Here is a 24,143-nt window from a genome sequence, read left to right on the forward strand (position 1 = left end):
TTGTTTGTATGTGTTAGTTTGGGGTGGTTTGTGGTTTTTTTTATTGTTTTGCTTTGTTTTTCATGTTGTGGGGGTTTTGTGTTTGTTTGTTTGTTTTGGGGGTTTTGTGTTTTGTTTTTGGTTGGGTGAGGTTTTTTTTTTTGTTTGCTTTTAATGGTGGTATTTCTTCTGGTGGCTTTTGCTTCAGAGAGGTATTTAGGTAGCTCTCAATAGAAAAGGGTCTCCATTTCAAAAGCACCCTTCTGTCCATAACTTAAACTAACCCTTAAAAGCTGCCCTGAACCAATGGGAAAGTTTCTCCTGGTTCAAGAAACTTTTCCTCTGAGATACAGAGTAGAAGGTACCACTTCTGTACTCCGTATCTTTCACGTCAGGCACTTGTTGGGAGTGTTTGTAAAGACATAGGATGACTGTCACATACATTTATTTGACAGCTCACTCAGAGATTTTGCTGCTTAAACGAAAGTGGTGGGTGAATGTGTCCTTTTTATGGCTGACAATTAGTCCATGTTTTTGCAGTTAGAGTATGTGCAAATACAGAATGACTGCATTGTATTTCTCCTGTAAGTTATTTTTTCATTATTGCTATATTTTGTGTATACCTTCCTTTTCTACTCTCTTCAGTCTGTCTCATCTTTTCTTCTCCATTGCAATTTTAAGGTAATCCAGCAGCAAAGTAGTTGGAGCCATCCTCTGGTGTGAGCAGTTTGCCTGTTCTGTGTTCTGCTAGATACATGGCAAGTTTCACTCTACCCAAAGCAACTGAGCTCTGTCAGTCCACATTTTGTTTGCATTTCTCAGACTTTCTTCTAATTATGAATAGATACGGGCTGTTGGGTTTTTTGGGTGGTTTTTTTTGTCTTAATATTTTATTTCATTCTGAAATTGCACCAGTTCTGCTTAAGACGCCATGATAAACATTTGTTACTGTTGCAATGTGTTTGATAGGCAAGTTGAATTATCACTGCATTCAAATAGGTTATATACAGGATAAGTTCATGCTTCAGAGGTTGTTTTCTAGACCTACTTCCAATTTGATCTATGTTTCTCTATTTTGTTAAAACTAGTTGGTTATGTTTCTCACCTTCTTTCTCCCAGTTCTATAGGAACAATTTCAGTGCTGTGTACCTGCCACCTCCAGCACTTTGCCTCCCTTGACTACAAATCTTGTCTTGTCCCCCTCTTCCCCATTTTGGGGACATAGGAAAAAACGTGAAATTTTAGTGTTAAAATTAAGTTATTAGACCCTACAGATGAGCTGTCTCCCTTGAAACCTCCCTTTTTGTCTTCTATCAGCATTGCTGTCTTCACAACAGTGGTCATTAATGTTTAAGATGACTCTTGGAAATATATCTGAACACATGTAAGGTCAAAGTGAAACCATATGCATGTATTTGTGTTAAGATAATGGTATGGGCATAATTAATTTTCTTTAGGTGATCTGTGTGTATTGTTTTTTTGACCATTATTTTTTTACCATTCAGACATAGGAATGGTCTCCCAGGGGAAGTGGAGGATTCCCCCACTTCAGAAAGTTTGAAGTCTTGGCACTGTGGGGTGCTGGGACATATCACACAAACACTAATGTTAGAAGGGTTGGACCAGATGTTCCTTGAGGTCACTTCCAACCTGACATTCTGTGATTCTGTGATACATTCTAGACAGTCTCTTGTCACTTTGCTGTAACTTAGTGTCTTCGTGAAACAAGAAAAGGAGTTAATTGTGTACTTTTTATGTAAGCACTTGAGAGTACACACTTCATAGTATTTGTGGAATTGCAGTTTTGTTTATAGTAGCTGACAGAGTGGCAGATGAACCTTATTTGCCTTTCCCTCCTGGAAGTGTTTGTGCTTACTGGTCTTTTGTGGATGTTAAAGTTTGTAATGTTACAGTTCAGGTTTCATGAGCTGGTTTGAAACTATCTGATAAGATACTTCTTAATTTAAATCTAGGTTTTGACCTAAACCCTAGGTTTAACTGGTGTCACTAAGGTTTTAATTTTCAACAAACATGATTTTGTTTGAAATTATTTTATCTTGCTGTACAATAAAATTGTTATAAAAGATTCAGATAAAGTTTTACTTGTGAGCAGTCTCAGCTTAATTTAATCTCTTAACTAGCTCAGTAGATCAGCAGTTTTTAAATATGACATTATTTGGCAGTTATTTCAGTGAGTGTTTATATGAGAATATTAATATTACATGTACACACTCCCCCCAATTTACTTATGGATTTTTATACTTTACCATCAGCAGATGCAATTATAATGTGTTTTATTTATGTTATTAGATGCAATACCTGATACTGTTATACTTTAAGGGGTTTTAAATGTTTTGGAGGCACTGAGATTTAGTATTTTAAAACTTTTTTTTCTGCTTTAAAGCAGGCATTCATCTGTTACATCGGTGTGTGTGTTTTTGGGGAGGATTTTGAAAATACAGCTCTTGGACTTCTCAGTTTGTGCTGAGTGTTGTCATGTTCTTTGCTCAGGAAGGGTAATGTGCTATCTTGAGGAAGTGCTGCTTCCTTAGGAGTACTTCTCTGAAGGCAAGGGCTGTAGCTGGTGCAGTGTGCTCAGAGCTCACAGTGGAACATCTGGAAGGCTAAAAAGCACTGAGGCTATTTGTGTAAGAGATGACTTAAGGCTTTCAGGTTTCCTGATCTTGTTTCGCTTGACAGTAACTACGCTGGCTGCTTTTGATAAAAAAAAAAAATTTAAATACTATCAGTTGTTCTTGAAATACAGTAAATCTATGTAGAAGCTGGCCCTGAGAAGTTTGACTAAAAGTGCAAGTGACAAAGAAGTCCTCTAACTCACCTGATACTTGTTATACTTCTATAGTCAGAAATTTACCTGCACAAAGTGAGCATGTTCAGGTTAGGGCCAGACTGGAGTCTCAGTTCCTAGGGCACTCCTTGCTCATGAGCTGCTCTTGCAACATGTTTGCTGCTGTCAGGAGATGCAGTATTCTATGGACTGGTGCCCCCAGACTGGGATTGCTCAGCAGTGGTTGGTACCTTGGCACATGTGTTCTCTTGGCACCCTTCTGCTTCCCAAGCACTGCATGGATTTGTGCTTTCCCCTGGTGCCCTTCTCTCAATCTTCCCTGACACACAGATGGAAAAAGGGAGATGTTAATTCTTCCATTACCTGCTGTGAATCTGAGTGAATGTGTGCATGTCCCTTAATGTCATCCGTTCTAGAAAAGCAATATTCAAGCAGTACTCCTGCCATCCTCCTAAATCCACTGCAAAAAAATACATTTCTTTTCTGCTTAGCCAGTCCTTTACTGTTTCAGTCAACTGACCTTTACTTCCATTTTCCCCCATAGGCTTCTGCCTTCTCTTTCCAGCTGAAAATGTTCTGTCCTTAGTGGCCTCCACAGGCCACTTCTTAAGATGTGACTGGGATTTGTCTCTGCCTTTTTCATCACCTATCAAAGGAGCAAGATTCTGTGCTTTGATTTTTATACCCCCCTCACCCCTTCTTTGCTTCTGCTGTGTTTCATGTGGCAATCTTGAACTGTTGTACTGACCATCCAGAACAGGGGAAAAAACCCAGCTGTTGTGACAGTCATTTTATGTCTTCAATGCAAAATAAAGGAATGAGCTTAAGACAAGACACTTAAAATTCTTTAGCAGCATGGTCCTGGGTGATATTATCGACAGAAATCGTATTGTATCAGATGTTAAACAAAAATAAGGATGCATAGTAGATACATGGTACAGTATTTGAATACCTTTGGGTGTTCTGCTGGAAGAGAGAATTGTTGCTGTTGGTGACTGCCTGAATCCCTCCTGGCACAGCCCTGCTGTAGAGCCACAGCCCCCTTTCTGCTCTGGTGTGTGAGGAAAGGCTGGGAACTCTTTAGTGGCTCCTGTCCTGCACCTGATGATATCTTGTTAAATTGTTTTGGCATTTTAAATCTGTGATTTAAAGCAAGGGATAAAATTGGGTAACTGAATTGGTAGTATGGAATGGGTCTGCTCTGGGATCAGTAACCTTCTGCAGGTGTGTAGTGCTGACACTAGGCTAAATGCTTCTTTTCAGGAAAATGCACTGCAGTTCTGTTATCAGTGTTTGGTTTTGCTTGTTGATTTTTATTTTTTTTTTTTCTGCATAATCCATAACCTTCAGAGGTAGAGAAGTGCTAAAATGCTATAGAGGTGTGTCATGCAAGCAGCAGAGTGAGCTGAAGTTATGAAAGTTACATGGCCTTGGTAGAAGTTTCGCAGTAAAAAAGGGGGTTGGTTATTCCCAATCAAGTGGTCTTGGCTCCTGTCTTGCTGTGCTGCATTGGCCAAAGGCTGGTGGTGGAGGTACTTCTTGCAAAATTAGCTGTCAGATGGGTTGAATGAGCTGATGACATTCCAAAACTGTCCAGATCTGACTGTGTGAAGTTTCACACACACCACCAGCTATCTTCATCTTTTTAGCTGCTTCTGTCCTCTATTTAGATGTCCTGGCAGTGATCTGATATGTTGATATGTGGCAAAGTTTTCAATTTGTTGAATATCTGCTAATGCAGAGAAACTGGGACCAGAGGAGTAGAAGGATGCTGAAATCACTTTTCCTTCAGAATTTTGTTGGCTAGCTGTCACTGATGGAGCAGCTTTGAGCTATGAGGGTATTCATAATTTTATATAAATGCAATTTTTAAAAATTTGTTAAGAAACGCTCCAAAACAAAACATGTAGGAAAATAATAAGACTAAGATCTTGAAATGTAAGTGGTATTTTATTGCCCGATTTTCTTTATCTTCTAAATAGACTGGTTTTGAGTGGGAGGGGCTGTGGTGTCTGATTTGATTTTGTTGGGGTTTTTTGGTTGCATTTTTATCAGTCTCTCTTCACCCTAAATTAATTATTCAGGAAAACTGCTTACTCTACAATACTGCTTTTCTGGCAATACTTTTACATCATCTTTTATGCAGTTTAAAAACTAACAAAAAAGGTAAAATGAAAAGCAAGTCTAAAATTCTGTTCCTCAGGTTCAGCATCTGCAGAAAGCATACCCTTTACTTAGATGGTGTTGGTTTTAATTTATTTTCTAGATTATATTTTTCTGGCCTTTTCTGACTTCACTGTGTTGTGACACATGTAGGGCATGCAGTGATTAGTAATTATTCCTTGCTTGTTTGGAGTATATTACATAAATATGAGCACCAAAATTAAAAATAATGAATCAAAACTTGAAAAATAATATTCACCACACTTTCTGCACTCGGTTTTTTAAAGGGCTGGGAGAGAAAAAAAAACTCTTACTTTTCTAAGTATAATTTAGGCAAACATATTATATATATTTAAAGCTACCTCCAGTTTTCAGAAGAGTCTGTATGCTGGCCTAGGGTCTTCCTGAAATATTTTGGGAAAAATCTGCCTTGAATTTTGTACTAAATGCCATTCCAACTAAAGGACTTATTGATAACGTCTGGTTAGTAATTGAAACTCCAGTGTTCATTGTTATGCTAATAGTGTTAGGTGAAAAATTTGAGCTAATGAAGTAATGAGTTATGTGCTTGCAGAGAAACCAAAAGCCAAAGTTTGTTTGTTTTAGTTAATTTTTTTTTTTTCCTTGGCTTTTTAAACATTTTTTAGTGCAGGTGTTTTGTATATAGAGAGAACATTAGTTAATTCATATGTACTTTCTCTTGAAATTTTATATATCTATATTCTGATTTTTCAGTGAAAAATCAGAGGACTTTCAGTACAAGTCTAGAACTTTCTTTCCATCCTCCTGACTGGCTGTATTTATCTGAAAAATAAATAGCATCTTTCTGGTATAAAATGAAGTTACAATTCTAATTAAATTTTTTTGTTGTTGTTGACAGATGATGATGTACCTGCAGATATGGTTGCAGAAGAATCAGGTCCTGGTGCACAAAATAGTCCATACCAACTTCGCAGAAAAACTCTTCTACCTAAAAGAACAGCTTGCCCTACAAAGAGCAGTATGGAGGTAACTGTTTATTTTTAATTGTAAAGTAAATTCACTGTTTCAAGAATAGGAAGCCGATCAGTACTTTCCATAAGTTACCTAATGACTGAACTAATTCTTATTTATTTCATTAAAGGGTGCCTCCACTTCAGCTACTGAAAACTTTGGTCACCGAGCTAAACGTGCCAGAGTATCTGGAAAATCCCAGGATTTATCAGGTAATAACTTCTTTTACAAAAAAGGGGGTGGGAGAGAAGGGGTGTAGACATCATGCACAGACACAACACCTCTGAACTTATTTTTCCTGTCTGTTCTCCCAACTAAGAAACAGTAGTGAAAAAACAGCTACGAAGTTGTTCTGAAATTCAAATGTGAAAGCACATTTTTAATTTGATTTTTTACAATCTAGTCTTTCAGTCTGCCTGCTTCATTGAATGCATGTTTGTTGGATGTTTTTGTTGTTGTTGTTTAGATTTGGTTTTGTTTGTTTTTTATTCTCCTCTGGGTGCTGTGTAGTTGTATCCAAGCTACTGCTAGAAGGAGTAATACTGCAATGGGGCAGCTTTCTGACGAGACTTAAGTTACCATTTCTCATATTGATGTGTTGTTCCAGTAAATTGTTTAGAGGTAGTTCGGATGTGTCATTATAGCACTCACCCCATTGTGGAGAGAGGGAGAGAGTTTGTGTGTTTTTAAATAAAAACACCATATATATGTACATAAATACATGTAACAGTATCCATACATGTATTTCACATATATATGTGTACATCGTATAACAAACGTGGAATACATGTGCATATAATAATATTGTGTGTATGGATGTATTTTTCATTAGTACACACACACGTATATACACACATATTGCACTTGTTCTTTTTCTAATGTCATTTGTCAATCTCTCCTGCTGTTACCCCTTTTGTCTCCTGACACACTTGTTAGTTCCAGGAGATCTGCTGTCACTTTTCCTTGGAAAATCAACAGCAGTACTTGTTAACTCCCAGTGAATTGGCAGTGTTTCTTTTTTTTTTTTTCTTCTTTGTTTTTGTTTTTTTGTTTTTGTTTTTTGGTGTTCTGTTTGGTTTTAGTTTTGTGTCGTTTTTTGGGGGATTTTGGTTTTTTTGTTTGTTTTTTGTTTTTTAGTTCCTGTCTCCTTATAGCATTGTGAATTAAAACTGAGCAGGTGGCACAAGGCTTTGGTCCATTCACATTGCTTGTGTTGGAAGCCTGCTCTTCTTGGCTTCTCACCTTCTCTGATTTTTTTTTTTTTTTTCTTTCAAGCCCTCTGTCTCTTTTCCCCTTTGCTTTATTCCCCCTCCCAGGCTCCTTTGATTATTATTTCTTTTAATTACACCAATTGGTTAGGAGTTGTTTAACCTGAGATTTAACTACTTGATCTAGCCAGAACTAACTGAACTTGAGCCTATGTCACTTCACTTCAGTTCCACTTCTGATTTGATATCTGAAGCCTTGTGCAAGATGATCTTACCATAAACTTGGTTTCCTTTGACAGTTCTCTAGTTTTATTTCAAGGTCACACATTATACTTTTATTCACCACCTTGTTTTAGGGAAGGTATGTAACTACTTGAGGCCCATGGTACAAATTCCAGCATGAATGACACTGATTTCCAAAGGAAATCACACTTTCCACACTTTCCACACTTTTCCACACTTTCCACACAAAGGAAATCCACACTTTCACTGCACATTCCTTTTTGTTACATTCTTGAGCTCATGCGGGGAAAGTATCGGATTGCGGAGGCTTCTCCAGCATGGAATTACCAGATGAACTGTAAACAATGATTTATAATTGTACTTTTAGGACTGTATGCAGACCAGTCCCAGTCTAACAAGGGAATGTCCTTCTCAATCCATTTTCTACTGATCTGTTTCCCACTATGGGTGGTTGACTAGGTTTTCTTTTCCCCACTGAGTTCTTGAGATACTCCTCTCAATTTGTGCAAGTATTGATTGCAGTGATTTTTTTTCCCTGTTTTTTGCTTGCACAGTTAATAATAGTTGTTGTGACTGAATTGTAAGCATGAGACTTTCTGGATTGTCATCAGTGGGGATTGTATATTGTTACCTGGAACGTATAGCTGTTTATTTTAGAACGGAAGGTGAAATGAAGGCGTAGGACTGGAAGCATAGGAAAACATCTTGGTGGAGAGCTGTTATTTCTTGTGCGGACTCTGTGTTGAGGAAAATTTGGCAGAGATAAAAGGAGAAACTTCAGTCAATTGTAGTTTCCAATTGGAGTGGAACCAGTAGCTGGAAATACAGAAGACTGTTCCTCATTTTAATAATGATTTCCAAATTAGTGGTGCTGAGAAAGGGTTGCTATTGAAAATGGTAAGGGAAAAAAAATCAGTCTCAGATACTGTCAAAAAGAACACATTAGAATTTTGAAATATTGACATGTTTTTTTTTTTTCCTGTTTGTAACCCTGTCCTCCGGTGGTCTCTGCAGTGGACAATGAATTCCTCAATCCTGAGACAGAAAGATTAATGAATGTTTAAGAATTGTGATGAGAAAGCAAGACAGTGTAGAAAATATCTAAAGTTTTTCACTTAAACTGGTAGAATGCAAGTAAACTACAAGAGACAAAGAAACCAAAAATTTAGATACAAAAGTGTGATGAAGCTGTGTTGCATACATCACAAGTGACTCTGTAGAAAACAATTACAGCTTTTAGATCATATTCATACAAATATTTGTATCAAATGCTAATAATTTCTTGATTTACAGAAAGATTTAACTTGAGTATATTCTGTTTCGTTATATTGCTTACTGTAAATGTGTGCTTCTGCTTAACAGGATACTTTAGTCTTCTGTACCACTTGCAATGTAATTTTAATCCAGGGTTTAAATCATTTGATGTACTTTTTGTTTATAACTGTGTAGGTTTTTTTCCTTTCTTGCTTTAAGATCACCATATTTACATACCTTTTTTGTACTGGGCAGTTTTTGCTAACTTTTAACAGCCCTTGGGAAGACTTCAGGAGCAAGTAGTTACTTTCTTTTCACTGAACTACAGAGTTGAAGTAGATACTGAGAATCCAGGTTTCTATATCACTCATTGATTGCTCTGTACATGAGGTACATGCACAACTTGTAGCTCACAGAACTTACTGCCTTTTAAAATTTATTTTTTACTTACTGATTTATATAAGATACTTTTCCAGGAACACTGCATGCTATGCTTGTTGGCATATTTTACTTCTTAACAAGAAAAGAATTTTACTAAATCCATCCTTATGGAACAAAAGCTCTTTGTCTCAGTCTTTAATAGACACTTAAATATACAAAAAGTGTCACTGTATTAAACATAATCTACAATTCAGGATTCATGGGATGGCATTCTTGGTCTTTGTAGACAGAAGGTAATTCACTTTCAGGCAGCTTTCCCTGCCTTTTTCTTGTTACTATACTAGTTTCTGTCTTGCCAGAAGATCACAGCTGAAACTGAATTAGCGGAAGCAGAATGACATAACCAGCTGTGTTGCTAATTTTCTATTGTCTGATATATTAACACTTCATTAAAATCATAAATAGTTCAGCTGTCAACTGTTAGGGCAAAGATAAAGATTGGTGATGACCTCTTGCACTTGGTTTTTATTTTCATTCTTGTCTGTTTTATTTGGAAAGCTGCCTAAATTTTTTGTTGGGGGGGGGTTGTTTTTTTCTTTTTAAGAAGATTGTTTTGTACTCTACTGTCACTTTGTCAATAGAAATATTCACGTGCTGCTACTCCTAACAGTTTTATGACTAATTTTGTGGCCAGTCAAACCTTTTAAAACTGTTTCAGCTTATTTTTGTAAACTAGGAAGAAGAACATACTGAATCCTTGCTTTGACAGGTTACTAGAGGGTACACAAAATGAATTCATAAAAGGAAACATGAAGTCCTCTTGGACCTAGAGGATTCTTAAGTCACATTAAGAAGTGAATTAAGTCACGTTAAGAAATTAATCCCCCTCCACTTTGCTCTTGTTAGACCCCACCTGGAGCACTGCATCCAGTTCTGGAGCCCCTATTACAGGAGGGACATGGATGTGCTGGAGTGTGTCCAGAGAAGGGCCACGAGGATGATCAGAGGGCTGAAGCAGCTCTCCTATGAAGACAGACTGAGAGAGTTGGGGTTCTGCAGTCTGGAGAGGAGAAGACTCCAAGGAAATTTTATTTTATCCTTCCAGTATCTTAAAGGGTCCTTCAAGAATGCTTGAGGGGCTTTTTAGGATGTTAGGTAGTGCTAGGACTAAGGGAAATGAGTTCAAACTAGAGGAGGTAGAAGTAGTAGAAGTTCTTCACCATGAGGGTAGTGAGACACTGGAACAGGTTGCCCAGAGAGGTGGTGGAAGCCCCATCCCTGGAAGTTTTTAAGGCCAGGCTGGATAACAGGCTCTGAGCAACCTGATCCTAGTGGGAAGTGTCTCTGCCCATGGCAGGGGTTTGGAACTAGATGATCTTAAAGGTCCCTTCCAACCCTGAAAATTCTATGATTCTATAAATTAGCTTTTGTAATATTACTGGAAAATTTTACCTAGTAATTTCTATATCAGTGATTTGAGTGGATAAATCTTAAATTAACTCCTCCTTAACTGTGAAAGGCAATTAAATTTAAATGGGATAGGGCTTAGGGAGGAAAATGATTGTATGAACTCCTGACCATTAGGAGGCACTTCTTAGTGAACTGCCCTCTTTGATAAAAACATTGATCAAGATCCTAATACAGATAAACTTAAAGGAAGCAAGAGTTTTTTAAGGGAGTAACTAATTATCTTGAAAGAAGATTGAATCATGTGCCTCAGGGATTTGTGTGTTAAAAGGAGAAGACAGGTTGTGGCAGCCTTGTGAGGGTTTACTGCCTTGCATTCACAACATCACATCTCAGCTTGTAAGAGTAGAGGACTGTATCTCCATATGTAACTGGAAAGCTACCAGAAAAAGATGAACCAAGTGTGGTCCAATTATCCTGTGATGCATTTCAAGGGTAATTAGTACTGTAGAATGAATTGCTGCCTGCTTAGCACAGGAAGGAACCTTTCTGTGTCAAATGGAAAAGGACCTTTTTGAAAAAGCAGCATTGATGTTTTGTAATGCTGCATGTAATATGTTTTGGTGATGCTCATCCACACTTGTCTGATGGGCTGCTGGTACATGCTTTTCAGACTGTGGGCACCTCCAGTGTCACTTGAGCATAAGGCCTTTGGAGACTACTTGCATTTTATTAATTTTGCTAACTCACTGGCTTCAGCCTAGCTGGGAAGTTTTTTTGCTTTTTAAATAAAAAGAAGTTTTTAATTTGGCCTTAATAATACTGCTGCATAAGGCAACTGTTCTGGCTAGCTTTTGGACATGGATAAGAGGAAGATACAGGAATTCATGCTAGCACTTCTGTATCTTGCAGTAAAGTACAAGGAGCTGATCCATTAAAAAATGGATTTGGATGAGGATGGGTAAGGATAAGGAAAAAAAATTTGGTTTATTCTGTCCAAACTAAAGGGTACTTTGGGAGCAAATAGCTATAGGTATGTGGAACAGTGAGACTTACCCCTTTTGTACAGCAGAGGTTTTGCTTGGCTTAGTGGCATGTACAGTTTATGACTGTAAGCTGTGTTACTGTTGCAAGCAGCCATCAATCAATTGGGTAAATGCCTTCCTAGAATCTTAGAGGAAATCAGTATTTGTGAATCACCAAGGTGGCATTCATACAATAGTGCAACAAGGAACAGGCTTAGGGAAAGTCACTGCAAAGTCAGTAATATTTCAGAATTTCTGCTCACTGGTCTCACCACAGATGTCCACAGTATACTGTGAAAAAACTTTAAAATCAATTATCACTTAGTACCCAGGGCCTGATGATCTGGTCTGTAGACCACAGTTTAGCATCTTTGTAAAACCACAGTTCTGGTCCTTTGCAGTTCATGTCTTCTCAGTCTTCTAGCTTGAAATAAGTTATTTGTGCTGCTTTGACAGGGGTGAATTTGGGCTTGTCTTGTATCTTTCTTTTTTTGTGTGTGCGTGTGTTTTTGTATTTGTTTTGGTTTTTTGTTTTGTGCTGTTTATTTTGTTTTAATCTGGGGCTTTTTTGTATGTATGTGTTTTTCAGAATGGTATTCCCTCAAACTTAGGAAGTCATCTTTATAAGAGCCACTTTAGTAGTCTCCCTGTAGTAGCCAAAATCAAGATCCCTAGCTTCAGATACTGTAGGATAAAATGATTAATGCAAGGGGCATTAGACAGTTGTAACTTCATTCTGATTGTATCAGGAGCTTTTAATGCTTTGCAGACAAATCCTCTAGACTTTGGAGGCTATTCTATATGTTTCTGCCTGAGAAATGATCCTAAAGACAATAACCAAATAATTGACTTGTGCAAGCAGAACACTCCTGCTGTGAGGATACCTGCCTCAGAAGGGTCTCATGAGAAAACAAATTTCAAGATTGGGTTTCTTGTATGAACTGTCCCATGTAGGGTTCACGTGTGCACAAGAGCAGGGGTTTAACAGAGTGCACTCTTGTTTCCACAGAGTGATGTGAGAAAGACACTTACTTAAACGTCTCTTAAGAAATAACATCTGACAGGGCTAACACTTCTTAGATTTTTCCTTTTAAAAGAGAACATAAATGGGAGTGAATGGTGGGTGAAGACTTTGGAATTATTGTTGGCTACTGTTTTCCTGCATCCCAGACATCCTTTTTCCTAATGTATTCATTGTGGGAGAACAAGGAAATTTTACTAGTTGTTTTCCAGACATAAACTATTTCTTAGTAAGCTCTTTTGTGTTTGAAAACATTTATGGAGTTTCTGACTTTACGACTGGATTATTATTATTACAGGGGTAATGTGGTTTAACTGAACCACATTGGAGGTAGAAGCAGCGAGGAGCCAATATATCTGGAACATGCACAGTTAATGTGGCTGTGTAATGCTTCAATACTTAATGTCTGCAGTTGTATGCAGGTTGGTTCCACCAATAGAAAAGGTGAACTAAAAAGTTTGGAAACAGGACTTGAAGTCTAAAACTTCTACTTGGCTCCAGGCTCACTCGCTTAGCACTTTGTTGCCTTTAGATTTAGATTAAATCTAATTAAAGAAGGTTGTTTTGTTGGGTTGGTTGTTTTTATTTTTATTTTTGTTTACCAGCATGTGAAATGGGAATCTTTCAAATAGCAAGTCGGTGATCTATTTTGGTCAGAATTTGTGCTGGCTAAATATGTCAAATCTTTATTGTAAATTGCTATTTAATAGCAGCACCTGCAGAACAATATCTTCAGGAAAAGTTACCGGATGAAGTGGTTCTGAAGATCTTCTCCTACCTGCTGGAGCAGGATCTCTGTAGAGCAGCTTGTGTGTGCAAACGCTTCAGTGAGCTTGCTAATGATCCAATTTTGTGGTAAGTGAAAAGCCATTCCTCAATATCTTAAGAAATGTGCTGCACGAGATACCTGTTAACTAGAAAAATTGAAATACAGGTTGCAATTAATTGAATTAAAACCAACTGTGTTTTAAATATGTCAGGTTTCCTTAAGCCATATTTGGTATCTATAAACATCTATTTATATCTGCTAAACAGTAGGGCATTTGATTCTCCAGTAGTGTAGCTATTGGTTTAATAATGGTTATTTTTAAAGAAGTCTGTGAGATGTTCATTCAGTAGTCATTCCTTTCCTTCTTTCCATCTTTTTTTAGGCTTCTGTGGGGATTGTGTTATTTTATGCAAAAGAAACAACCCATTTCTTAACATTAAGTGGAAGTTTTGTCTAGTGTTACTTAGATACTTTTATTTTTGTTATATGAATCCTGGGTTATTAAGAGCCTGCATAAATAGGATCTAGATTGGTAATTTGTAATAAGAGAAAAAAAATATTTTTCTTAGGCTTTGGTTTTTCTGAATGAAGACTAAGAATAAAAGAAAAATAATAAAATCTGAATATATCATCACAAATATATTAGGATGTGGGTTTGTTGGATTTTTTTTTTCTTTCTTTCTTTTCCCCTCTGTTCTAAGGACAGTTTTGGGGATGTCTTGGCAGATGAATTACAACTTCTGAGATTCAGAGGCATCTTGTAAGTCTGGGCTTCATATCAGCAGGCTCAGACACTGTAATTATTTGTATTTTGGCACTAATCAATAGAATCCCAATTGTTGTGTGCTTCATGTGCTATTTTCTTCTTTTTAGTCATTGTAATCTGTCCACTGATGAACTCTTTGTGAAATACAGTGCATCGTTTGTTCTCTGTGAATGCATTTCTTCAGCCTTTTTTATCATAGAATCATAAAATCATTAAGGTTGAAAAAGACCTTCAATATTGAGTCCAACCATAACTCAGCTGACACAACCACTAAACCATATCCTGAACTCCACATCTAAACACTTCTTGAAAACCTCCAGGGATGGCAACTCCACCCCTTCCCTGGTCAGCCCAATCCAATGCCTCACCACTCTTTCAGTAAAGAAATTTTTCCTAGTATCTAACCAAAAACTCCACTGGCACAACTCAAACCCATTTCCTTTCTTCCTATCATTGGTTACTTGGGAGAAGAGACCAACACCAGCTTCTCTACATCTTCCCTTGGTGTAGTTTTAGAGAGCAGTAAGATGCCTCTAGCATTGCTTGGAGGAGTGGGGAAGAGTTGGTGGCAAGCTTTGTCTTAAATGTTGTTATTCTTATGCTAATACATTTTTTAAGTGTTAAAAGTGATGCTGTAGTTAGATTCTGAATCCATAAGCATTGTAACTGCTTAAATTTCTTCACAGAAGTTGCATGTTGAGAAGTCTTTTGCTTGAATCCTGATAAACATGTCAAAACTTTTTCTAGATAAGCACAGAAAGCAGTCCAACAGAAAAAAATGTTTTTGAAGTGTTTGGTACAGATCTCGGTCAAATCCACTGTCACAAACTGGCAAATGCTGTTTGAAAAACATTTAGGGTGCTATATAAAAATGGAAGAGTAATAAGAAGTACACTGACTTTTAATTTTTTTTTTCTCCTTCTTCTCAGGAAAAGATTGTATATGGAAGTATTTGAGTACACTCGTCCGATGATGCATCCTGAACCCGGAAAATTTTACCAGATTAATCCAGAAGAATATGAACATCCAAATCCCTGGAAAGAAAGCTTTCAGCAACTGGTAACAGTAGTATTCATTTATAGTCCAATTTAAAGATGTTTTTTAAAGGTAAATACTTCAACTTCTGAAGTGGGTCTGGCAATACTAGTTATTTTGGTTTTAGACTTTAAATAAGATGATGGGACTGAAGAGGTGGGGAGAGATCCCTGTATTGTGTTACACATTAGGAGGATATCTGGAGTTATTTCCCATCTTGAGGCACAATTCAGGGAGACACATAATGGTAGTACTTGAGCCTCCAGCTCTTCTGTCTTGGTTTTTCTTCATGCTTTGCATCACTGCAATCCTGTGGAAGAGATTGTCCTCGTCTGTGGCTTTCAATTAACTTCAAATATACTGGTTTTGTAATGTATTATTTAACTGGTGTGCATGCTGGTTATCAGATTTAATATGCATCTTCCTCTAGTAAGCCAAAGAATATATTGACAATAGCATTTGAGCTTAAATAGTGCTTTAGAGCTGGTGTGCCTGGAGCTCCAGATGTGGGCTTGTGAGTGAACCTCTAATCCAAAGTGTCCCAGGTATTGTAAGAATGGCTGGACATGATATCTGAAAACTATAAGGGAAATAGATATCAAGTTCAGTATATGCAGTGTGTATCTGGTCAATGGAATTCTGAGGCTTTTTGAGGATAAATTCTTATTTGTTCAGTACTCAATCAAAAGTGAAGGTATAGGACTCTTTTCCCCTCACCATATAAATGCAGTTTGTTTTGCAAGTTGCTAGAAAATCAAAAGATGGGAATAAGAACATCTCTTTTGGAGTGGATGAGGTATACACAGCTTTTCAGTCACTTAAGAGGCTTCTAATCTTGTAAGTAGGTTAGCCTTGGTCTAGTTGATCATGCTCTTGGGCTCAGACTTCTTTTGGTGTTGCCATTTCAAATTGGAGGCCTAAGATGGCAGGTCATCCAGTTCCTAAAAAAAACTGGTATCAACACATGGCTTGTGAATTAGAGGATTACTAGATCCTGTGCACCTGGATCCACCTGTCTGCAAGCTTATAAACTATTTTCCTTGTTTCAGTACAAAGGAGCACATGTAAAGCCAGGTTTTGCTGAACACTTCTACAGTAATCCTGCAAGATACAAAGGAAGAGAAAATATGTTGGTATGTTTTTGTGGCAATTCTTAAGAATACATATATATCTCTGAATTGATATTTGGCTCTAAACTTGTCCAATTTCTTCTAGTATTATGACACCATTGAAGATGCTCTTGGTGGAGTTCAGGAAGCTCATTTTGATGGACTTATCTTTGTTCACTCTGGTATATATACTGATGAATGGATATATATAGAATCTCCAATCACCATGATTGGTGCAGGTATTTAAACTAAAGACATCTTTGTCTCACAGTATGATTTATGTTAATTTCTACCTTAATTACAAACATATTCTGTTGTATTAAATATCCAGTATAAATGCCTTCCTTCATCATTCTGGTAAATGTTTTCTGTACAAGTGTCACCAACTAAAAAGTAGGTGATGCTTCAGACTGAAGTACGGTTGTCGGTTAGTGCTTGGATTTTTATTGTTATTGAATTTATATCTAATTTTAGATATCTATTATCTATTTCTTTATTTATAACTATATTATAACTATTTATAACTATAACTAGTTATAGTTATTGGAATTTTTTTATTCTGTTAGGAGAAAAAATTTGAATTTGTCAGAAAGTATACTTACACTTACATGACTGCAGCTGAAATTTTCATGTGGTTCTTATGAAACCTGTTTATATATAAAATATCTCCAGAGTAGAATCCAGCAGTGGGAGCAATCCCAAATTAGTTCTGTCCCATTTTCTTCAGCATTATAATACCATCTCAAGGAAGAAAATGAGAGCATCCAGCAGAAAGATTGGGAGACTGGAGTTTCTTTCTCTATTAATCTCCCAACTGATCTTCTAAAGAAGAACCTTTATGAAGCAGGAAATAAGACTTTCAGAATAGGAAAGATTTAGGAAGTTAGTATAATAGACCTGGCTATAAATGGTGGTACTTGTGGAGCTGTTTGCTTTTCCTGTCCCCTGAGCATGCTAATAATCCCTAGTAGCACGATAATGTGGTAAGAATTCAGACTGTCTTAATGTCTGGTAGGGATCTTGGTTAAAAGGTCTCAGACCTCTTGCTCTGAAATGAGTTGTGTTCTGCCTTCTTTTTCTGAAATACTATCAATATGGGTGTCTTTTTTTTTGGAGGGGGGGTTGGGGTTTTTTTGATGTTTTTTGTTTTTTATTGTTTTGGGTTTTGTTTTGGGTTTTTGTGCCGGGTTTTTTGTGGTTTTTTGGTTGGTTTTTTGTGTGGTTTTGGGAGCTTGTTTGATTTGGGATTTTGGGGGTGTTTTGGGTAGGTTTCTGTTATGTTCTTGGGTAAACCAATTCTGGCACTTGTTGACTCAGTTTTGCCACCTTGGCAGTGGGAATGGTTTTGAGCAGTGCAGTCTTGTAGTTCCAGTGTTAAGTCTGTAGAACTTGTCCCTGTGTATTTGCAAGATGCAGCTGCATTAATGTGCTAATTTGTCAGTTCACAACAGCATTTCTGAAGCTAGCATCCTAAACATTACCACTTCTAGTGCTTTAGTTTGTGTTGTAGAGACTTTGGAGTTCAAACTGGATTCCTTTTGGATGAAACTAATCTAAGAGAAATAGCCTTATTGCTCTGCAGCAGCTGGTGTGTGGTCAGTCAAAGGGACCAGGCTAGGACTAGTCCAAAGTCAGTGTTTTCTGCCCTCCCTGTCCTGCAACACGTGGTATGGATGTCTGATCCTCTGTGCTTTTTCAGTCTGTAGTACCACTCCTGTTATGCTTGTACCACTCCTGTGTGCTTGTTAATGCCTTACACAAGTCATAAAATACCCTGACTTCTTTTCATTTAGGAGATGACAGTAATAGATACCTGTACAAATAGAGCAATTGATATTTGTGAAGTGTTTAAAATCCAGAGATAAAAATGGATGAACTGACTGAAGGAAGGTTCTCAGTTATTTCATGAAACTTGAAAGGACATCATTAATACCCGGATTAACTTCTGCATGTTCTCTGGCTCATTTTCAGTTTTGAAAGGCCCTCTGCTTTCCCTTCCATTGCAGTTAACCTAGGTTGTTCAGAAAAATTGTTATCTTAACTACAGTTGCTTAAGGATCTGTGTTATCCTAGGTTAGGGGTTGGAAGGGACCTCTGAAGTTTATCTAGTCCAATCTCTCCTGCCAGAGCAGGGTCACCTACAGCAGGTCACACAGGAACACATCCAGTTGGGCTTTGAATGTCTCCAGGGAAGGAGACTCCAACTTCCCTGGGCAGCCTGTTCTAGTGCTCTGTCACACTCAGTGAAAAAATTCTTCTTATACAGAACCACCTATAGTCCAGTTTGTAACCGTTGTCCCTTGTCCTATTGTTAGTCACCCCAGAGAAAAGCTTGGCTCTGTCCTCCTGGCACTCACCCCTTACATATTTATAAACATTGATGAGGTCACCTCTCATTCTCCTCCTCTCCAAGCTGAAGACCCCCAGCTCCCTCAGCCTTTCCTCATAAGGGAGATGTTCCACTCCCTTCATCATCCTGGTTACTCTGTGCTGGACTCCTTCAAGCAGTTTCTGATCTTTCTGGAACTGAGGGGCCCAGAACTTGACACAATATTCCAGATGTGGCCTCACCAAGGCACAGTAGAGGGGGAGGAGAACCTCTCTTGACCTACTAACCACCCCCCTTCTAATGCAGCCCAGGATGCCATTGGCCTTCTTGGCCACCAGGGCACATTGTTGGCTCATGGCCATCCTTCCATCCACCAGCACCCCCAGGTCCCTTACCTCTGTGCTGCTCTCCAACAGCTCAGTCCCCAACCCATACTGGTACCTGGGGTTGTTCTTTCCCAGATGTAAGACTTCACATTTGCCCTTGTTGTAATACATTGAATTTCTCCCTGCCCAACTCTCCAGCCTGTCCAGGTCCCTCTGAATGGCAGCCCAGCCTTCTGGGGTGTCAGCCAATCTTCCCAGTTTTGTGTCATTAGCAAACTTGATGATAGCACACTCTGTTCCCTCATCCAGGTCATCAGTAAATATATTGGACAGTACTTGTCCCAGTACTTGAGGGAGTCCCCTAGAAACAGACTTCCAGCTGGACTCCATCCCATTGACTACAGCTCTCTGGCTTCTGTCCTTCAACCAGCTCCTGATCCACCTCACAACCCGATCATCCAGGCCACACTTCTTCAGTTTAGCTCCAAGGATGCTGTGGGAGATGGTGTCAATGCCTTACTGACATCAAGATAAACTCTGTCTGCTGCTCTGCCATCATCCATCCACCTGGTTACATCCTCATAGAAGGCTCTCAGGTTGGTCAGACATGACTTCCCCTTGGTAAAGCCATGTTGACTGCTCCTGATAAGCCTCTTGTCCTTGATGTGCTTGGAGACAGCACCAAGCTTGAGTTGTTCTGTCACCTTTCCAGGGAGGGGGGTGAGGCTGACCAGTCTGTAGTTACCTGGGTCCTCTTTCTTGAAGACTGGAGTGGCATTTGCTTTCCTCCACTCCTCAGGCACCTCTCCTGTTCCCAATGACTTGACAAAGATGATGGAGAGCAGCCTAGCAGTGACATCCAACAGTTCCCTCAGCACCCATGGGTGCATCCTGTCAGGACCCAGAGGCAGCTCTGGCCAGTCCCAAACCAGGACACCAGGGTACCCACCTCATTCAGCAGTGCCTACTTTGCCTCTGGTGTTAGTTTTATGTGCTATGTGTTTGAAGAAGCCCTTCCTGTTGTCCTTAACCTCTCTTGCAAGGCTCAGTTCCAAGGAGGCTTTAGCATTCCTAGTTGCCTCTCTGCATTCTCAGACAACAGTCTCATATTCCTCCCAAGTGGCCCAGTGTTGTGTGTCTTTGTTACAAAATAACTGTCTTGGGGAACAAAACCTCCAGGAGGAATCCAGGTATGCTAGATAATATTATAATATTAAAATTTCTGTCACTGTTGACTCCTGGTGTCCTCAGACTTTATCCACTGAATGGTGAGTAACATTATAGAGGAAGTGAATTTTCATTTGTCTGGAAAAAAAATAAAGCGAACCACTAGGCCTCAGTAGAATTTTTTTTTTCAGACTTTTTTTCAGACTGTTTGGTCTGGCATGCTTTTCAGAAGGGTTGGATTAAGGCATCACCAAATCTCTCCACAGTTCTAGTCAAATTTCTTCAGTAGTTTCTTCTTCTGACTTCTGAAGAACCACAACATTACTAGATATGCAGCTTTGCATACCTAGAACATTTCTGAAACTTCTACTTTTAATTATAAGCAAAATGTTCTTACAGAATGATGCCTGGTATTTTAGGTTTGTTATGTTTAGTTTTGGGGTTGTTTTTTTCCTTAAACCTAGAATCAGGTTCAGAAGGAAGCTTTTGAGGAGGTATTATTAGTACTGTGGCTTCCTGAATTGTCAAGTAAGAAGCAAGAGTAGAAATCATCTAAGAAATTGATGCATCTGGTTCAGTGGATTGAAATACCTACTCATTTCTTAAAGGAATCTATTTTCCAGGATTGGGGAGAGGGTGTCACAGAGATACTGCAGGATTATGAGCTTTCAATGGACTGCTCATCTCATTCAAGACACAGAGTCTTTCATTTTAATAGCTGAGTTTCAGCAGTTTTACAGTCATGTCCTGGTCTGACACTCTTCACCAAACATGTGGGGTTTTTTTTCTGTGTTTTGGAAGATAGATCCTTCATTTTTCCCCCTTTATTTTCTATTTGACTTAATTAATGTGCAGGTGAAAAAGGTATTATAAAAGGATTTTCCAGTCAAGAAAATTTAGTAAAAGCAATAAGAATTATTGTAATTTTAAGCATACAAAATCGTAAATGGGTAAAGACTCTCATATTTAGCTATTTTATACGTTTGAGTTCAATAGAACTTTCAAATGCCTGAATTCTGCTTTAGATAGCTGTTTGCATCTTTGATTTGAAAATTTTTTTTTGCACTAGTTTAGAGCTGTATTTTTTGCTTTAGATTTTGGTGACTGCAAGATCCAGAAGACTGCATTTTTACTTGATAATGATTGAACAGAGTCACAGTTATTTAATGCAGCATTTTTCAGTTAATGCTCTGAAGTGTGAAATTGTGTTGTTCCTTTTGAGGAATAAAGAATTTTTGGGCAACATGCAGTTAACTCTTAATTCTTTGTGGTCCCTTATCATAAGCTTTCTGTGAAATTATTTCTGAATGATCTCATCTTGGTCCTTAAACTGATTATGAATTCTGATCCCACAGAACACGACTCCTTTAGACTTCAGTATACAGACTCCTTGGAAACTATGTGTTGCTTGGTTATAAGATTAGTGGTCCTTTTTTTTTTCCCTTTTTCTGTACTACTTCCTCTTGTCTAAAGTGGTCTAAGACAAAAGCTGAAATATAGACATTTCTCTGATTAATTGTGCAAAGATTCAGTAGGATGTCACAAAGCATTTTTTTGCATTTAGAATGAAACCCAGTGCAAGGCCCTTTCCCTCAGCCACTTCCTGAGGGGGATCTAAAAGTAGAAGTCTTGCTGGTTGGGTTGTTCACATAATGGGCATTCTGTGACCTGCTGGAATGAGAGACCTGTATGGTAACTCATTTTCTGAGAGGAAGGAGATGTCTATAGAAAACCTCATCCAAGTGCATGGCAACCATGTCCTAGCACAATTCCACAAATCTCTCTGCTTTGTTTGATAGCGTTTCAGAGCATCCAGTGGTGAAGTGAAATTTTTCTTCGCTCCCCTAAGAGGCAGCACAATTCTGGTATTAATTTAGGGCTATTTTGTTTCGCACTAAGGACTTGATTTTGTTTTTTGGTTTTGGTTCACCTGCAAAACTGTGGTGCCATTCTTTCCCAGATGCTGAGCTATACTGGTGTTTGTATGCCAGTGCATTTGTACTATGTTGAACATAAACAAACGTTACCAGGCCAGAGAAAAAGATTTTGTATCATGATCCAAGTCTCATGAAAGCCTTTTTTAGTTATCTGGTACTAAGTGAATTGTGGTATGCAGAAGAGCTCGACTACCTTAAAGTACTTGCAGCTGCAGTAACTAAAGCAGACATCTAGCTTTTGGATAGTGAGAACAAGCTGGATAATGATGTAACTGTTGCTTCATTCTGACTGGCACCTTTCTGCCATGGTGATGAAGAACAGGACATACCACTTGCCTGTACTGGTGTCAACAGAAAAAGATCTGCTCATGAGAAGCAGATTTATTTACTGTGTGAAGGCAGTAAATAAATACAGAATTTAGGGCAAATATCTTCTCATTTGTTTATCTTGAGTTGGGAATGGTTTGAAATTGCTTGCAGATAAGTTATCTGCTCTAATATGTGAAACTTACATGTTTATGTTTTGTGTGGTGAGGAAGGCTTCTTCTGCCTTACATATTTAATGTGTGATTCTGCATAATGTAAGCTATCTTCCTTGTGAATGAGTATTACTGAGTTTATACCAATGTAAGACTCTTGTTAACGCTTGCTCCCTCTGCTGGCAACAATAATGATAATTCTGTAATAGTGGAAATCCCTCCTTCCCTTGGACTGAGGGATAAAGAATAGAGCAGAGCCTTGCTGTTACCAAATTGCACATTATAGGAGCTTGAAAAATGGACCATTTAGAAACCTTCTGTACAGACTTCCAGAAGTACATTTCAGGCTGGTTTTATAAGATTTTCTTCTGAATAATAATGAGGATATCAATTCAAAGCTCTGAATCTTACATCTGAGAACTGGGAGAGGTCACTTGTAAGTCATGGGCAGATTACTGAGGATTTGTTTACATTGGTTCAAATTAGTGATAGAATGTATATATTTTGCTTTAATAAAAGCATTTAGAATGTCAAAATAAATTGTCCTTAGTAACAGAATTACAGTCTCTGTAGAGTGACATCCATGTTTAAACTCTTAATTCAATTCATAAGTATTAGTAAAAAAAATAGCCCTGTACAAGAGGTTTTTCTCTTGGTAATAGTTATTAAATTGGTGCAAGATTGTCTTAGTTAAAGATTAGTTTCTGCATTGTCTTTGAAACTTTCTGTTTTAAGATTCTTCTGACATGACATGCCAAGAATAGTGTTCCTTTTCCTTTGTTGCTTTGAACAGAGTTTTGTAAGTCTGAGAATTTTTTTCAGTAACTTAATAAATGTCTTTACAGCACCTGGAAAAGTAGCAGATAAAGTTATAATAGAAAACACTAGAGATTCCACCTTCGTTTTTATGGAGGGTTCTGAAGATGCCTATGTTGGATATATGACAATCAGGGTAAGAATCTCGAGCTTCAGCAGAGCTTTTAATATTTTCAATTTAATTAAATAAATACAACATTTCTTTCTATTTTCCTTTTTCAGTTCAACCCTGATGACAAATCTGCTCAGCACCACAATGCACACCACTGCTTAGAGATTACAGTGAACTGCAGTCCAATTATAGATCACTGTGTTATTCGAAGTACTTGTACAGGTTAGTGGGTGTTTTATTGTTTGAAATTGACACTGTTTTTGAAGTTATTAAACTAACCAGTGCACATGGAAGCAGCACAAAAATTGATTATAATCACTATTTGGTATGTTTCAGTTTTTGATGTAGGCTTTTAATACAGGTCTTCAAGCCTTTTTTGCCTTAAAATGGCATTACTACTGTGACTTCTTTGTGTCCAGTACCTTTGTGATACTGTATGCTTGGTTTTCTAGTTGAGTCAGTTTGGACTCTCTGGAATTCAGTTTAAAACCTGAAGAGTGACAGTTTCTATGAACTTTCATAGCTTTGGCGTGTGTGTGTGTGTATATAAAATATATATATATTTGCATCTTGCAGGAGAGGGCATTTGAAAGTCACACAATTCCCATCATGATTCCCATGATTCTTTTACAGAATCACTGAATGGCCATGGTTGGAAAAGATCTCTAAGATCACCATGTCCAACTATCAATGCAGAAAGAACCTCCATGCCCACTAGAACATTTTCTGAAGTGCAATGTCTATATGTTTTTTAATACCTCCAGAGATGGTGACTACCACCTCCCTGGGCAGCCTGTTCCAGCACCTGATTACTC

General features: G+C 38.0%; 1 protein-coding gene across 2 annotated transcripts in view; it reads left to right on the top strand.

Moving 5' to 3' along the window:
• FBXO11 (F-box protein 11) overlaps nucleotides 1-24,143 on the top strand; it is an 82,226-nt gene that overhangs the window by 33,217 nt on the left and 24,866 nt on the right. Inside the window, exons 2-9 of one of the 2 annotated variants that reach the window (XM_071739835.1) lie at nucleotides 5,832-5,959; nucleotides 6,075-6,156; nucleotides 13,194-13,338; nucleotides 14,948-15,077; nucleotides 16,103-16,186; nucleotides 16,269-16,401; nucleotides 23,246-23,352; nucleotides 23,439-23,550. In XM_071739835.1, the coding sequence (XP_071595936.1) occupies nucleotides 5,832-5,959; nucleotides 6,075-6,156; nucleotides 13,194-13,338; nucleotides 14,948-15,077; nucleotides 16,103-16,186; nucleotides 16,269-16,401; nucleotides 23,246-23,352; nucleotides 23,439-23,550 (921 nt within the window). The remainder of the gene's footprint in view (nucleotides 1-5,831; nucleotides 5,960-6,074; nucleotides 6,157-13,193; nucleotides 13,339-14,947; nucleotides 15,078-16,102; nucleotides 16,187-16,268; nucleotides 16,402-23,245; nucleotides 23,353-23,438; nucleotides 23,551-24,143) is intronic. The other variant, XM_071739836.1, reaches the window with a different exon arrangement.

The sequence above is a fragment of the Heliangelus exortis genome, chromosome 3, assembly GCF_036169615.1.
Source record: "Heliangelus exortis chromosome 3, bHelExo1.hap1, whole genome shotgun sequence".
Classification (NCBI taxonomy): Eukaryota; Metazoa; Chordata; class Aves; order Apodiformes; family Trochilidae; genus Heliangelus; species Heliangelus exortis.